Source organism: Myotis brandtii, unplaced genomic scaffold, assembly GCF_000412655.1.
Source record: "Myotis brandtii unplaced genomic scaffold, ASM41265v1 scaffold147, whole genome shotgun sequence".
Lineage (NCBI taxonomy): Eukaryota > Metazoa > Chordata > Mammalia > Chiroptera > Vespertilionidae > Myotis > Myotis brandtii.
Genome location: NW_005355292.1, coordinates 929384 through 946127, shown reverse-complemented (window position 1 = coordinate 946127; position 16744 = coordinate 929384). Strand labels below are relative to the sequence as shown.

General features: G+C 50.0%; 1 protein-coding gene across 1 annotated transcript in view; it reads left to right on the top strand.

Annotated features, from left to right (window-relative positions):
* The first annotated feature begins 257 nt into the window (after positions 1 to 257).
* HLCS (holocarboxylase synthetase (biotin-(proprionyl-CoA-carboxylase (ATP-hydrolysing)) ligase)) overlaps positions 258 to 16744 on the top strand; it is a 150906-nt gene continuing 134419 nt past the window's right edge. The window contains exons 1-5 of the mRNA XM_005861283.2: positions 258 to 403; positions 2843 to 2980; positions 8569 to 8731; positions 10600 to 11546; positions 14739 to 14921. Of these exons, the coding sequence (XP_005861345.1) occupies positions 8680 to 8731; positions 10600 to 11546; positions 14739 to 14921 (1182 nt within the window). The 5' untranslated portion in view covers positions 258 to 403; positions 2843 to 2980; positions 8569 to 8679. The remainder of the gene's footprint in view (positions 404 to 2842; positions 2981 to 8568; positions 8732 to 10599; positions 11547 to 14738; positions 14922 to 16744) is intronic.

Sequence of the window (16744 nt, the reverse complement as noted above, 5' to 3'; positions counted from 1 at the left end):
AGTGGTGGGGGGGCGGGGCAATCCGGAAGCGCCTGCCTGGGCCCCTCCTACCTCCTCCCCTCCACCCTGTCTGCCCTGTGCTGTGGGAGCCTGGGAAGACCCCTCCGCACCCGGCGTCTCGGAAGCGCCGGGCCGGGGCCCCCTGCCCGCGATGCCCACGGAGCCGGGTTTAAGGGGACCAGAGATCCGAAAACGGACAGGCGTGGGGCGAGTGCACGGACCGCGGGCCCTTGGCTTCCAAAGAGGCGTGTACCTGTGCGATCGCGATGGCCACTGGCACTGAGCCCGAGAGCGCTGCCCACTTAGGCCCCTGGCGTCCTCCCCTCCACTGCGGGCTGCCGTCTGGGTGAATGAATTCGGAGAAAGACAGCAAATTCTCAGCTCTCTGTCAGATATCTCCGAGGTGACAAAAACTGCCCGCCCTCGCCTCCTGTCAGGGTGTCATTTACCAGCCCGGGCGCCCCACCGGTCGCCTTTGCACCTGTTTTATTTCGGTTTGCACAGTCTTTGTCTTTTTGGCCCAATTCTTAGCCTGGTGGCTACACGTTCAGCCGCGCTGTGGTTTAATCTCAGCAAAAGCTCTGCTCTCCGTGAAAGGGACAGTGGTTCTTCCCGTTCAGCTCTTGGAAATGGACTTGGTTCACAGTGCGGTTCAGCGCAAATTTCCATTGATGTCACTGATACTATTTTCATGAATGTTTCAAAGTGTTTTTGCTTTTCATTGGTTTCTTGCCCTTCTGGAAAGTTGGCTCATTTTTAGCATTAAAATGAGATTTTCTATGTGTGTAAAACCATAACACCCGAATGGGAATTAAAATCTTATCTCAGGTCTTGAATATTTTGTTGAGGTTATGCTTAAGTATAGGATTGTACTGTTCTGCTAGCAAATCAAAAATGCCCTTCCTTGTTGTCTACTATAACACGGAATATATACGTAACTGTGTCTCAGATCTCTCAAAGAGAGCGCCTGTCTGGTACCACCTAGATGCAAAGGAGTGACGTTCATTCACTACATACGGTGGACGCCTGAGGGCTTAATTCTCTCAAGGAACCCTGATTGAGAAACAAGTCCAAGAGGGGGAAAATGGAGATGTGGACTTTTCTATTGTACTGGCTTCCACACTGGATCGTTTACTTTAAAAAATAACCTTTAAAATTTAGAGTGGAAATTTCGAACATTCAAAAATATTCAGAGGTAAATGTCTTTAATTTTCTTGAAAAACAGTTTTACTCTTTTTTTCTGTTTTGTTTTATCCTCACCCGAGGATATGTTTATTGACTTTAGAGAGAGAGGAAGGGAGGGGGAGAGAGAGAAACAGATCGGTGGCCTCTGAGTCTGATCCCTGACTAGGTGTCGAACCTGCAACTTAGTAGGAGCCCTGACCCAGAATGCAACCTGCAGCCTTTGGTGTTCGGGACGTCGCTCCAACCAACTGAGCCACCGGGACAGGAGGACGTTCTACTTTTGAACATCTCCATGACTTGCTTGGTCTTCTGCTAACTTCAATGACTATAAGTAAAGCTTTTCAGCCCTTGCCCACTGCTCCAGCCAAACCTATCTTGGGCTTTCAAGGGATTCTGTGCCCCCAGTTCTTAGCATGGTTAACTTTGCCCCGGATCTTCAGTCAGATAGCACTGTCTCACCCGCCGGACCAGATGGGCCCGGCCTGCGCTGTGCTGCTCTGTGCCCTCAGAGTTTAAATCACAGTTCATCTTTCTAGCTTTTCTTTTTTTTTAATTGCACGTGCTTTTATTTTTCTTCTTCTTTAGATATGTTCTTAAAGCTGTAAAGGCTGATGGAAATGCAAGAACATCCCTCTGGGCCAGGCTTCTGTTAGTGACATGCTTCTGTCTAATGGGATGCACTTCTGAGCCTCATTTTGAAAAAATATGTTTTTATTGATCTCAGAGAGAGGAAGGGAGAGGGAGAGAGAGGTAGAAACATCAATGATGAGAGAGAACCATCGATCAGCTGCCTTCTGCACCCCCTCCACTGGGGATCGAGCCGCAACTCAGGCATGTGCCCTGACCGGGAATTGAACCATGACCTACTAGTTCATGGGTCAGTGCTCATCCACTGAGCCACACTGGCCAGGCTCTGAACCTCATCTTTAAAAGTCCCTCCAAGCCCTAGCTGGTTTGGCTCAGTGGATAGAGCGTCGGCCTGTGGACCAACGGGTCCCAGGTTCGAATCCAGTCAAGGGCATGTACCTCAGTTGCAGGCTCCTCCCCGGCCCAGACCCTGGTCAGGGTGTGGGCAGGAGGCAACCACTCAATGTGCTTCTCTCACATGGATGTTTCTCTCTATCTTTCCCTCTCTCTTCCACTCTAAAAATCAATGAAAAAATATCCTCAGGTGAGGATTAACAACAACAACAAAAAAAACACAGGTCCCTCCAAGTTGTCATTTGGAGAGCTCCTACATGCTCTAAACCAGCGGTCGCCAACCTTTCAGACCTCACGGACCACCGGTTGGTGACCGCTGCTCTAAACCAAGCATGTCAAGCTCGCAGCCGGCGGGCCGCATACCTCTTTTTCTCTATACAGTAAAGAATAGTAGCAGTAAGCCCAGATTGAGAATCAAGTAGTTGCTAACAAATATCTGGAGATGTTAAAGCTGTCCTGAGTCCTAGAGGGGAGTTCGCAGCTGTTTGTCTAGCCCTAGTTCAACAAGAAACGCAGGTGAAGGTGGTCTGTAGGAGGGGCACCAGATGACCTTACTTATATCCCACCTGGAATTAGCGAGGGGGGCGGGGAAATGTCCCGGATGTTGAGTTAAGGGGCAGTTGTGGTTTGAAGTGACATTAAATCCCTTTTTTGTGTTTTCTTTCTCTCTATCCAGTCCATTGATGACTTGAACAAATGGGCCCTCTATCTTGTTTCTCCTCTCATACTTGAGGCCGAACACATAGCATTTGTGACGGAGAGCGTTTGGGTGCAGGGGGAGAATCTGCAGAGGCCGCCTTCCCCTACAGAAACCGTGAGTAACGCGTTTCTCACTTGTTTACTGTAAGGAAACTGTGTGTCTTAATTAAAACTGAATTCGTTGTCTTATGAGCGCTTTTTCCTGGCCTTTGTGACTCCCTTTCTTTCTGGATGTTTTGGGTTAAATGAAAATATATCAGTGAAATTACTTTCCCCAGTTTAAATTTTTTATTTTGTTGATCCTCACTGAAGGATATTTTCCCGCTGATTTTTAGAGGGAGTGGGAGGGAGGGGGAGAGACAGTTGATGCGAGAGAGACACATCAGTTGGTTGCTTCCCACACAGGCTCCGACCAGGGCCAGGGATTGATCCTGCTCCTTGTGGGATTCGAACCAGGGATCCTTCAGTCCACAGACCGACCCATGCTCTATCCATTGAGCAAAACCGCCCAGGGCAAAACATTTATTTTGTTTTATTTTTTATTACTTTTAAAAACGTGGCTGCTAGAACAGGTGAAACTGCCTGTGTGGCTTGTTTGTGGCCCACACCATGTCACTGGGCAGCACGGCTCAGTATCCCCAGGCACTTAGTCCATCCTTATGTCAAACCTTCGAGGCTGGGAGGGGGTCCTGACAGAACGGGCTTATTGAGCCATGTGCTGGCAGAGAAGGACCAGGTCCTGGGACGTGCAAGCTCAACCACCAGCATCCGGGCTGGAGGGCGAAGGCGGACATGTCTGCTGATTTCCAGCTGACGGGGCTGTTTCATCTCATGGGTTTGGGGCAAAAGATGTAAGTTGTTTTGAAAGAGTTTACAATGGCCACCAATAAGGGGAGGGGGCAGCAGGGGGAAGCGGCAGCTCCCCGAGAGGTATCTCCCAGTCCTGGTTGGTCATGGGTAAGAGTCTGGAAAGTTCACGCATGAGCAGGGCATGGCGGCGTCTGGCGGCTGGCATTTATTTATTTATTTTTGATAGCTGCCTAGAAGTTGATTCAAAGATTAAAAAAAAGTGGCTCTTCCAAAAAATACCACCTGCGGGCGCGCACGTACAGTGCAATTGAAACTAAGTGGCCACACTCAAGGGGCCAAAGAGCCGCATGTGGCTCGTGAGCTGCAGTTTGCCGACCACTGGCCTAGAAGTTGATTCAAAGATTTAAAAAAAAAATTTCAATTGCATTTATTGGGGTGACACTGGTTAATGAAATTATATAGGTTTCAGGTGTACAGTTCTATAAGCCATCACGTGGATATTGTACTGTGTGTTCACCACCCAAAGTCAAGTCTCCTGTCACCATTTACCCCCTTTGCCCTCTCCACCTCCCCCACCCCCTTTCCTTGTGGTGAGCACCACACTGTTGTCTGTGTCCAGGAGGTGGTTGTTGTTTCTCACCCAGCCCCCCCAACTCCCCTCCCCTCTGACAGCTGTCAGTCTATTCTGGGTATCTGTGAGTTTGTTTCTATTTTGTTTGTTAGTTTACTTTGTTCATTAGATTCCACATGTAAGTGAAATCATATGGTACTTGTTTTTCTCTGACTGGCTTATTTCACCCAGCATAATACTCTCCAGGTCTATCCATGTTGTCGCAAAGAGTAAGTTTTCCTTCTTTTTGATGGCCCAGTAGTATTCCATTATGTAAATGTATTACAGCTTTTAAAAAAATATTTTTTCTCTTTTCTTTTTTATTTTTAAATATATATATTTATTGACTTCAGAGGGGAAAGAAGAGGGAGAGAGAGATAGAAACATCAATGATGAGAGAGAATCATTGCTCTCAGCTGCCTCCTCTATGCCCCATGCTGGGGATTGAGCCCGAAACCTGGCATGTGCCCTGTTCGGGAATTGAACTGTGACCTGGTTCATAGGTCGATGCTCAACCACTGAGCCATGCCGGCCGGGCTATCACAGCTCTTTTATCCACTCGTCTACTGATGGGCACTCTGGCTGCTTCCACCCCTGCCACTACCACAGCAGTCAGCCTCATCCAATGCCAGCCCTCAGAATGGGGGGCATGGGCAACAGCCAGCGCCCTCTTTAACATTGAATCCAGAAGTTTCCAAAGTCACTTCTCGCATCACTTTAGCTGCAGGGAGCCTGAGAAATACATTCTGTGATTGGACAGCGGTGGGTTCAGAGTAAACCGGAGTTGTGTGACTACAAGGGAGAAAGACAGACTAGATATTGGGAGATAACAGCATCTCTGCCACAGGTACCCCATTTAATTTACCTTCTAAGGAAGATCTCATTAAGATCTCGCTTAATGGCGGTTTTGCTTAATTTTTTTTTTTAATCCTCACCTGAGGATATGTTTATTAAATTTTTAGAGAGAGAGGAAAGTGTGGGGAGAGAGAGAGAGAGAGAAATATTGATGTGAGAGAGAAACAGTCATTGGTTGCCTCCCATAGGCTCCCCAATCCGGGATTGACTCTGATGTACAGGATGATGCTCTAATCCAGTGGTTGGCAAACTCATTAGTCAACAGAGCCAAATATCAACAGTACTTCCTCAAAATAGCCCAGGCTGAAAACCAACTTATGCGCATGGGCCACGAAGTTTCAATTGCACTGTACCTGTGTGCCCGCACATGGTATTTTGTGGAAGAGCCACACTCAAGGAGCCAAAGAGCTGCATGTGGCTCGCGAGCCGCAGTTTGCTGACTACGGCTCTAACCAACTGAGCCCTACCTGGCTGGGGTGCTTAATTCTTAATTTTTTGTGGGGGGAGTGGGGTTGTTGCAAGATGCCTACCCACCAAGGGTTCGATCCAGTTAACTCATTTTGTCTGTGATCAGAGTTTGGCGGGCCTTGCAGCTGGAGCTGGATTTGTCTGGAGCTAGTTTTCTGAGCGCCTTGGCTATTACACCGAAGTCCATTTCTTAGGTTGGGCTTCAGAACCTAATGAGGCGTTGCCGTCAAAGCTCACTGTCTTCTCACGAGGTCTGCAGGCCTGTTCAGGTTGATTGCTTGGAGGGATTTTGCCTTTTGGGGGCCCTTATGAAACTATGTATGTACTTTTCAACTCAAAAATCATTTGAATTTGACAGTATCCTAAGATATTCAGTAGAAAATATCTTATTTAAGAGAGACTTTTAAACCTGATGAGATCTTACATTCTTTCACATTAAAATTTTTTAATTGATTTTAAAAAATTTTATTGATTTCTTTTTTTCTTTTCTTTTTTTTTTTAGAGAGAGAGGAAGGGAGAGGGAGAGAAACATCGATGTGAGAGCATAACATCGATCAGCTGCCCCCCCCGTACAATCCCCGGATCGAGCCCACAACTGGGCATGTATGTGTCCTGACTGGGAATCGAACCAGCAACCTTCCAGTCACAGGACAACACCCAGCCAACTGAACCACACAGTCTGGGGCCAGTCTGTTACATGTTTAGGACGATACAACCCTTAAAGATGCTGAAAGCGATACCTTTTTGAGTTGGGGCTCTCTCGAATGGCTGGCGCCTCCCGGCCCTGCCATTCCCCGTGGCCGAGGACGGTGTTCAGCTGATGGAGCAGAGACCTCGCTGCCTGCTGTCATCCGTGCCGCCTGCAGTCACTTGCTCATGGCAGGACTCTGCACCCCCCTTCTTTGAGGAACCCCTTTGTCGAGGGCCGCCCAGGGCTTCCTTCGCTTTGATCTCTGGGTGCCAGCCTTTTCTTTCTCTGTCCTGGTGTTTCCATCTCCGAGTGCAAACTGGAAGGGTCCTGTTTGCTTTCAGTCCCCGGAAGGCAAACACCCCCGGCCCCGGAGGAAATGGGTGACGGGCGGCTCTGCTTTGATCAGAGCACCCAGCTCCGCTGCTGTGGAGTTTGCATGGTCGGTGGCTCCTGGACCATGTTCCTGGAAAAAGGAAAGGCACTTCGGAGAGGAAATGGCTGGCCGAGTTGAGAAACTTGATCAGGGACGTGTGGATATTGTTCTCTGCTGCTTCCTGCCCACCCCCTGGCTTTGTTTATCTCCTGCTTCTCTGTTCGGCCGGCAGAGTTAATGATCGGCTCCTTTTACACTAAGTGCTGCCTTCGGGGAGGGGCTCCACCCGCTTGCTCCCAGGGCTGGGCTGCTAAATCAGCGATGGAGCGCCTGCCACTGGGCCCGTGTCCCCTGGCGAGCACCCCTGCTCTTAGATCGCCCGCCATAGCGCTCAGAACAGAGATGGTTTCAGCTTCGTGCAGGAGGTGGCACGGTCCTTTTCATGCTTCCCTTCACCCTCGTCTGAAAAGTCAGCTCTTGCCACAGTGGGAGTTTCCCTGCGCAGCCTCCTGAGCTCACATCCTTCCTCCTTTCTCAAGGCTGGACGTCGGCTCGGCGTTTGTCTGCAGTGGGAGCTTCACCTCTCATTTGATCAAAGATGTCCTCTTTGCGATGCAGAGTCCGACTGCACCGTTGGTCAGCCCGACCCTCCGGGTGAACCCCAGTCACCCTGGGCGTGCGTCTGGGAGGGGGTGGGGGAGCAGGTGACAAGGTCCAGGGGAGGCTGCAAGTGGAGCTAAAAGGAAATTCAGAGGCTTGTCTTCCTCTACAAATTCCAGACCAGTTAATGGGTTTCAACCTTTTAACCTGAAAGATTTGCGTGTATTATTTTTCCCTCTAAGACAGTGTTTATCAACCATAATTTACAATTATTGTTTCCCTTAGGAGAAAGATTCGGTTCAATTTGAATTCTTTCTGAGAGAGAAATGAAATACTAAAAACTCAGATTTTGTGGGGTAGGATTGAGCCTTGGGAGGCCCAAACCATTGCGGTAGGTACGATTTCCCCCCCACCCCATCCCCTCAAGCAGTTTTTGCCCACTTGGGGGTGGTGTGGTCCCTGCTGAGCATACTTGCTCTGAGGGCTCCACGTTTTGGAATAAGAGCGCCCCCTAGGGGCCAGGTGTCTTATGTGTCACCCCATTCAGCGCTCCCAATAGTCTTCCCAGGTAGGTGCTCTTGCTGTCATCAACACCTTACAGACAGGAAACCACAGCACAGAGAAATTGAGTGACTTACTTGGGTCACACAGCTGTTAGCCAAAGGAGCCAGGATTCAGCTTTGGGAAATCAGACCCTGGAGTCCTCTCACTCCCTAGGCCAGCGGTTCTCAACCTGTGGGTCGCGACCCTTTTGGGGGTCGAACGACCCTTTCACAGGGGTCGCCTAAGACCACCGGAAAACACATATATAATTACATATTGATTTTGTGATTAATCACTATGCTCTAATTATGTTCAATTTGTAACAATGAAATTGGGGGTTACCACAACATGAGGAACTGTATGAAAGGGTCGCGGCGTTAGGAAGGTTGAGAACCACTAGGAGGGGAAGAGGCCGGTGCCCCGGTCAAATAGTCAGGTATTGCATGTTTTAAAAATTCTCGTGGCGCACGGGTTGAAAATCACTGACTTGGCATAATGTGTTCGAGATTCATCTATGTTGCACCATGTATCGCTGCTTCATTCCTTTCACGGCTGAATCCATTGTACAGGTATATAGTTAGAGCTTTGTAAGCCCTGCGTTGGGCAGAAATGAGAGGGTTCCAGCAGCACAGCGTTGATGTAATAGTGCAGTGGGGGGCAGGGAGGGGGCGCTGAAGGGGAAAATGAAGCACCTCCTTAGTTTAAGAAGAGACACCTCAACCTCTCTTTTTCTTCTTCCCATTTTCCCCTCAGATTGTGAGGTGGTCAGACTGTTGTTTGCCGTTAGCTTGCAGACCTGGGGACCCTTACCAGTTAATCGCCAAAGCGAGCGTGGATGACTTCAGCAAGCTGGGGGTGGCGTTCATGGAAGACAGACTCCAGATGGCTAACGGGTTGATACCCCAAAAGATTGTTTGTAAGTAACTTTAAACATTTTTAATATATATATATTTAATATATTTTTATTGATTTCAGAGAGGGAGAGAGAGATAGAAACATCAATGATGAGAGCTAATCATTGATCGGTTGCCTCCTGCATGTCCCACACTAGGTTGGAACCCATCGAGCTTGGAACCCAGGCATGTGCCCTTGACAGGAATCGAACCCAGGATCCTTCAGTCCACAGGCCAACACTCTAGCCACTGAGCCAAACCAGCTAAGGCTAATCCTATATAATAAAAGGCTGATATGCAAATCGACTAAATGGCGGAACCACCGGTCGCTATGATGTGCACTGACCACCAGGGGGCAGACGCTCAATGCAGGAGCTGCCCCCTGGTGGTCATTGTGCTCTCACAGGGGGAGCGCCGCTCAGCCAGAAGTGGGGGAGCCTCTCCCACCTCCATGGCAGCCCTAAGGACCCCTTGGTGGACATCCCCCAAGGGGTCCCGGACTGCGAGAGGGCGCAGGCTGGGCTGAGGGACCCCCTGCCCAGTGCACAAATGTTGTGCACTAGGCCTCTCTATATATTTTGATTTCAGAGAGGAAGGGAGAGGGAGAGAAACATAGAGATATCAATGATAAGAGAATCATTGACTGCCTCCTGATTGAGCCCATAACCCGGGCATATGACCTGCCCGGGAATCAAACCATGATCTCCTAGTTCATAGGTCAACGCTCAACCACTGAGCCATTCCCGCTGGGCTGTTTGTAAGTAACTTTAGATGTTTTCATTATAGCAGACATCATAGGTGATTAGCTTGCGTACTGTTGAGTACTCCTATTTGGTATGACTTACTAGTAAGTGAATGCTTATTCCCAGTTTAATTAAGTCAACAGGTTAGGTTTCCATAATACTATAAAGTTCATATATGTGCCAAGTTTTTTTGAGGAGCTTACCCCTGAGAATAGCATGAGTGCTTTTAAAATCCTTAAACAAGGATATCCCACAATTGCACTGTCTGTGAGCTAGCATGGAAATTCAGAACCCGTGGAATAGTTACTAGTATTTTCCCAACCTCCTACAAAATAACTAGTTTCTAGATTGTCATTGATTGAATGGAAAGCATAGGCAGTGTTCCTATGAAGTTCTAAATCTTAGTTTTTTATCTGAAATATATACTATACGTACCACAATATTTTGGGACACATTTTTTTAAAAAATTTTTTTAAGAAACATGCAAAATGGTCTTCCTTAATTAGGCCTCAAGCTGGCTTTCAGGGTCCAGGAATGTCTTCGTTGGTGTCTTGAGCAAATGACTGTTCCTTACCAGGTCGGAGGTTTGTGTAAATCACTTACTTTTCCCATTTGCCACCTGCATGTGCCGAATCCCATGCCAGGTGCAGAGCAGGTGCTCAGTAAATGGGTTTTGAATCAGTGATTGTAAATGATACTCCAGTCCTGAGAGCAGACACTGGAAAGACCCTTCTTCTGGCCCAGCCGAGGGGGCGCCCTGGGAGTGGCTTTCCGGGGGGGTGTGCTTGGATAGGCCAAGAGGAGTGCCTTTCTGTTTTGTCGTTTCATTATTATATCGGAGAGGGACACCCAAGAAACTGAATCTAGAAGGAAGTGGGCAAAGTGACCTCTCGGAATCTCACTTTCTTCACTCGTCAGCGGGGGAATCTGAGATTTTCTGACTCAAAGGTGTTGTGAGGCCATCAGGGGCCCCCTCCTGGCAGGTGGGAGCACTTACCTGGTTCCAAAGGACGCCGCAGGGTTAGGTGGGGAGGCCGTGGGCGCCCAGGAACCTGAGGCAGGGAACGCAGGGAGAGCCGTGGGGTTTTGAACGGAGCAGCAGGACAAGCTAGAGAGGTGACTGAGTGTCTTTTCTGCTCATGCGTCAGCGGTGCACCTGCAGGACTCCACTCTGCAGGAGCTTAAGGACCAGGCCTCGACCAAGCCAGCCCGCAGCCTGCAGCCGAGCCCCGAACCTGCTGTCCAGGGTGAGCCCGATCCGGGCGTCATGGAGCACGTTGGCAAAGATGACCCGGCGGTTCTTGGTGCAGAACCCACCCCAGGGCGAGGCGGCGCCTCCGGGAACGAGGCCGCTGGGGAGAGCGACAGAGGAGAGGGCTGCACCGAGCTCTGCGGCCTCCACCTGTCTAGTTGCCACGAGTGTTTGGAGCTGGAGAACAGCACCATCGAGTCCATCAGGTTCGCATCTGCAGAAGACATTCCCGATCTTCCCTACGACGCCAGCGGCAGCGGGGAGGGTGCGGCTGAGGCCGTCTGCCCCGAGAGAGAAGGGAGGAGAACCAACCTCACGGGGAAGGCACCCAACATCCTCTTCTACGTGGGCTCCGACTCCCAGGAGGCCCTGGGCCGGTTGCAGCAGGTCCGGTCCGTTCTGGCTGACTGCGTGGACCCCGACAGCTACACGCTCTACCACCTGCCGGAGGAGAGCGCACGCCGAGACCCATGGCCAGACAACTGTCTGCTGTTGGTCATTGCCACCAGGGAGTCTATTCCCACAGAAGTGCACCAGAAGTTCCTGGCCTACCTCTCCCAGGGCGGGAAGGTGCTGGGCCTGTCCTCGTCCTTCACGTTGGCTGGCTGCCAGGTGACCAGCAAGGACGCGCTGCAGGAGACGGTCCAGAGCCTGGTCTTCTCCAAGGCCGACCGGAGCCAGGTGACGCTCAGCGTCCTGAGCAGTGGCTGCGTTTATGAGCAGGGCCCCGGGGAGCCGCTCCACCCGGGCCAGCTCCAGGGCCACCTGGAGAACGAGGACCAGGACAGGCTGATTGTGCAGGTGCCTTTTGGAGCGCGTGGAGGAGAGGCTGTGCTTTGCCAGGTAGGCGGCGGGCGCCCCTGTGGTGATCTCTGGGTACGCCTGACGGGGAACGTGCCTGCACAGCTGTGCTTTGCCAGGTCTGAGAGTCTGCACCGGGGGCACCTTTGACCTGTGGCTGGGAGTTTCTGCTGATGTGAGTAGATGGGTTAGATCAGGGCTTTCCTGTCGCATGAATATCTCGTCTAACCGGAATACTCGTGATGGAGGAATGTTATTTATTTCAGAGGGGGGGGCGGGGAGAGGAACATCAGTGATGAGAGAGAGTCATGGATCGACTGCCTCCTGCACGCCCCACACTGGGGATTGTGTCCACTGTCAGAATTGAACCCAGGACCCTTCAGTTCCCAGGCTGACGCTCTATCCACTGAGCCAAACCAGCTAGGGCAGAATCTTTTTATTGAATTAGGGAACTGTTTCCTTTTTTGTTGTTTTAATTTTTTAAAGTATATTTTTATTGATTTCAGAGAGGAAGGAAGAGGGAGAGATAGAAACATCAATGATGAGAGAGAATCATTGATTGGCTGCCTCCTGCACGCCCCCTGCTGAGGATCGAGCCCACAACCTGGGCATGTGCCCTGACTGGGAATTGAACTGTGATCTCCTGGTCGACGCTCAACCACGGAGCACCCCAGCCGGGCGTTGTTTTAGTTTTGTATGCCGTCTCTTTCCAGCCCTCCTGAGTCCTTTTGGTTTTCTGACCAAACATTTTTCAAGGGTATAGGTTTGTTTCTCTACCATTTTCCCCGCTCATTTGTCCCTAAGATGCATATAAACAAGCGATCTGGACGTTGGGACAGATGAACATGGGCAACCAATCAGGTTTTCTCTAGGTTGCAAACCACATGGATTTGTTTTTGGAGGCCTAATACATGTTCGTCTTATCTTTCTCTCTGCAAGTACGGTAACTATGGTAACTGCACTCTCAGAAAATCCACTCTAAAACCCCACTTCCTAGGGCCGTATTTCAGTTTTGAAGAGCGAACTTTACCGCCCGGTGCACAGACCTGGACTAGAAAATTGATTCGGCACCGTGGTGACCGTTCCTCCGAGCTGCACAGCAGGTCTGCTCGCTGCTGCGTCTAAATGGGCCCCATTGCTGCCATAAAATCCGATACTGCATGCGTCGCTCCAGGAAAAAAGGCGATATGATGCAGCTTCAAAAATCAGATTCAGGGGATTAGCGTGTCATTTCTGATCCCAGACGACTTCCAGTCTCTGGGGCAGGGTCACTGCTCTCTCCTCAGGCCTGTGTCGCGACGATACCTCGCCGCCGAGATCAACCAATAAATAGCATCACAGGCTGGTTAGTTCCCTCTGGCCCTGTTGGATTTCATAGCCTTCATCTTTGCCATAAATCGAGTAATGATGTAACCCAGTAAGAGGAGGCTAAGTACTGCAACCACAGCTGCACAGTAGGTGGTGGCCTGGCGGCAAGGGGTGCCCGCGGCGCTGTTGCCGTCCGTCACCATGGGAAGAGGGGGTCTGCAGCCCTGGCCGTGCCGGGCAGGTTGGCAGGGACATTTAAGGCTGTGGATTATGCTGACATTAGGTTATCAGAGGGGCGAGGAGTTTGGCATGAAATACAGATAAAATCTCTACAATGGATTAAAAAAATATCTCTACATATATCTCTACATGTATCAACATATATATATATAAACAGGGTGGACAAAAGTAGGTTTACAGTTGTGAGATAGCCTTCATCTTTGCCATAAATCGAGTAATGATGTAACCCAGTAAGAGGAGGCTAAGTACTGCAACCACAGCTGCACAGTAGGTGGTGGCCTGGCGGCAAGGGGTGCCCGCGGCGCTGTTGCCGTCCGTCACCATGGGAAGAGGGGGTCTGCAGCCCTGGCCGTGCCGGGCAGGTTGGCAGGGACATTTAAGGCTGTGGATTATGCTGACATTAGGTTATCAGAGGGGCGAGGAGTTTGGCATGAAATACAGATAAAATCTCTACAATGGATTAAAAAAATATCTCTACATATATCTCTACATGTATCAACATATATATATATAAACAGGGTGGACAAAAGTAGGTTTACAGTTGTGAGTACACAAAACACAGAGTTTATTCTTGTATTATTACTTGTTAATTATTGTATTACATTCCATACAAACAACCTATTTTTGCCTCACCCTGTATATTGTATATATGTATATTTTATTGAATACTAATTTTATTTGTGTAAAAATTTTCAAATTTTCAATTACAGTTGACATATGTTAGTTTTAGACATACAACATAGTGATGAGACATTTCTGTACCTTATGAAGAGATCGCCCGATTAGTCTAGTACCCACCTGACACCACACGGAAATAGAGCTTTTTCTTGGTTAACTCTCCATGTTGCAGAAGTGGTTCCACTTCACGCAGAGTCCCACCCACGGCTTGAGGACATTGCTTGAGTCCTTTGCTGTGGGGCCGTCCTATGCCTTGTCGGGTGTTAGCTGCCTCACCCACTAGGTGCGAGTGGCGTCCCCTCCCGCTGATCGCCCAGTGAGAATCTGATCTGGAGGAGCTGTGAGTTCACGGACGGTCCTCTGTTGTAAGACACAGACCTTTCATGGATAGGTGGCACTGTTTCAGTGTTAACTACATGACACAGCCTGAACTGAGTGCCTGAAGTTCCCGGTCTTAAACTCAGTCAGGTGAAGGGGGTGTGGGGCAGGCCTTTCCGGGTCCCCCCAAGCCACGCATCTGCCTGGATTCCTGCAAACACACTGAAAGGCGGCTAAGAGGACTGCCTCCCCTGTTGCTTCCCAGTGGTTATAGCCACCAGGCAGAGTGGGGCTTCCCGCCCCACCCCGTGCGCCTGCCGGGTCAGTGGTGACTCCACGTGGGTTCGCAGCACACCCATGCTTCTCAGTGTCGGTCACTCATATACTAGTAACCAAGTGACGTGACTTGCCCGAGGTCCCCAGGCTGGTCAGTGGGAAAAGTTGGGACCTGAGAGAGTTGATTACTATCCTGGGCCGTTTCCACCGTGGCCTCTCGGCCCGACAGCCACGGTTTTCCTGGGCTCTTCTGAATCTTCTTACTGCTTGGCGTTACTTTCTACATGCTCAGGTTCAAAGGTATATCGTGTCGCTAATTAGAAGGATCACTGCCGTGTTTTCAGAAACACTGCCAGACACCGTTTTTGTGAGTGTTCTGATGCCCCCCCTTATGGAGTGGTGCTTCCCCCTCAGGTGCACCTGGAACTACCTCCCAGCTCTGCAGTCGTGCAGACCGAAGAAGACTTTAACCTGCTCAAGTCCAGCAACACGAGGAGGTACGCAGTCCTGAAGGAGATCCTGACCACCCTCGGCCTCAGCTGTGACGTGCAGCACGTTCCTGCCCTGACGCCTCTTCACCTGCTGCTGGCGGCGGAGGTGAGTGTGCTCGGCGGAAGGCCGCCGAGGCGCCCTTCTCCAAACAGTCACCCTGGCCCTGGCCAGTGTGGCTCAGTGGATAGAGCGCCGGCCTGCGGACCAAAGGGTCCCAGGGTTCAATTCCGGTCAAAGGCACGTACCTTGGTTGCAGGCTCCTCTCCAGCCCGGGCCCTCGTTGGGCGCGTGCAGGAGGCAACCAGTCAATGTGTTTCACATCGATGTTTCTCTGTCTTCCCTCTCTCTTCCACTCTCCCTAAAAATCAATGGGAAAGTATCCTCGGGTGAGGATCAACAACAACAACAAAAACGGTCAGCCTTGCCCTGACTCGTCCGTGGCAGTGGGCTTCCACTTTGATTTCTGTTTTTGGTTTTTCTGTTTGGGCCTCTGCACAACCTTAAAGATGTCCAAGTGTAACTGATGTATTTGGCGTTTGCATCACAGGGAGGGTGAGAAGACTGTTAGAATTTAGAAGGTGTTAAGTCTTAAAATTCTGGCCCTTCCCACATGAAGGGGAAAGGGTCACTGTCTTATGTGCCAGGAGGTACTTGGAAACCACAATTACGCACTTGGGATTAAAAACGGTCGTTTGATTTGGACCGTTCTCAGCGAATCTCTGGAAGGGAGCATCCCAGTTTTGTTTTATTTTTGTGCTGACGCCTGCCACCTTGTGGCCAATCCTAGCTGCGTCCACCGGGAAAGGGCCTGAGCCGGGAATGCCTGCGGGGATTTTCCTGGCCTGGTGTCTGCATTTGATGCCTGTGGTTGGTACCTGGTTTGAGCAGGTTGCTAAGCCCGGGTGAGGCTTCTTGCCAAGCTGTCAGTTTCCTATTAATTGTGGCAAATTATTCTGTGGGTCTGTTTCTGTTGCCTTCCCTTATTTGGGGAGGGGGTGAGTTTAGTGACATAACCAAGCAGATTCAGCAAATATCGACTAGCCCAGGTGACTCTAAACACCACACTCACCTGCTTTCCCTTGAAGAGAATGCACTCTATCTCCTACTCCAACATTTAAAAGAGGAGGAGCCCTCCTTGGGTTACACTTCGTCCCGTGGCAAACGCTGTGCAGAGCAGAGCAGAGCTGTGAGCCTCCCGTGGAGAAGACAGACACAGAATCTGGAGCATTTCAGAGTAGGATTTTTATAGGAGTATTTGAGGACTAGATGAAATAGCATATGTGGAAGTTCTGTGTAAAGAGTACAATTATTATTTTAAAAATATATTTCTATATTGATTTCAGAGAGGAAGGGAGAGGGAGAGAGAGAGATAAAAACATCAATGATGAGAGAGAATCATTGATCAGCTGCCTCCTGCATGCCCCCTACTGGGGATTGAGCCCACAATTTGGGTATGTACCCTTGGCCGGAATCAAACTGGGACCTTTCAGTCCACAGGCCAAAGCTCTATCCACTGAGCCAAACCAGCTAGGGCAAGAGTACAATTATTGATATTAAGATTAGATTGTTGAGAGGTTAAATTACAAGAGTCTAGTGCTTTTAACAAGTGACTGGTGATATAGGTAATGATTTTAATTTAAAAATTAATAAAGCAACAGGTGCTTTTTTTCCATCTAAGAACATTCTTTTACTAGAGGCCCGGTGCACGAATTCGTGCACCAGTGGGTCCCTTGGCCTGGCCTGTGCGATCGGACCGGAACTGGCTCTCCGACATCCCCTGAGGGGTCCCGGATTGTGAGAGGGCGCAGGCCAGGCCGAGCAACCCCACCGGTGCACGATCGGGGCCTGGGAGGGACGCCGGAGGGCTCCAGGGCATGTCAGGCCTGTCTTGCCTAGTCCCAATCGGCCGGACCCCAGCAGCAAGCTAA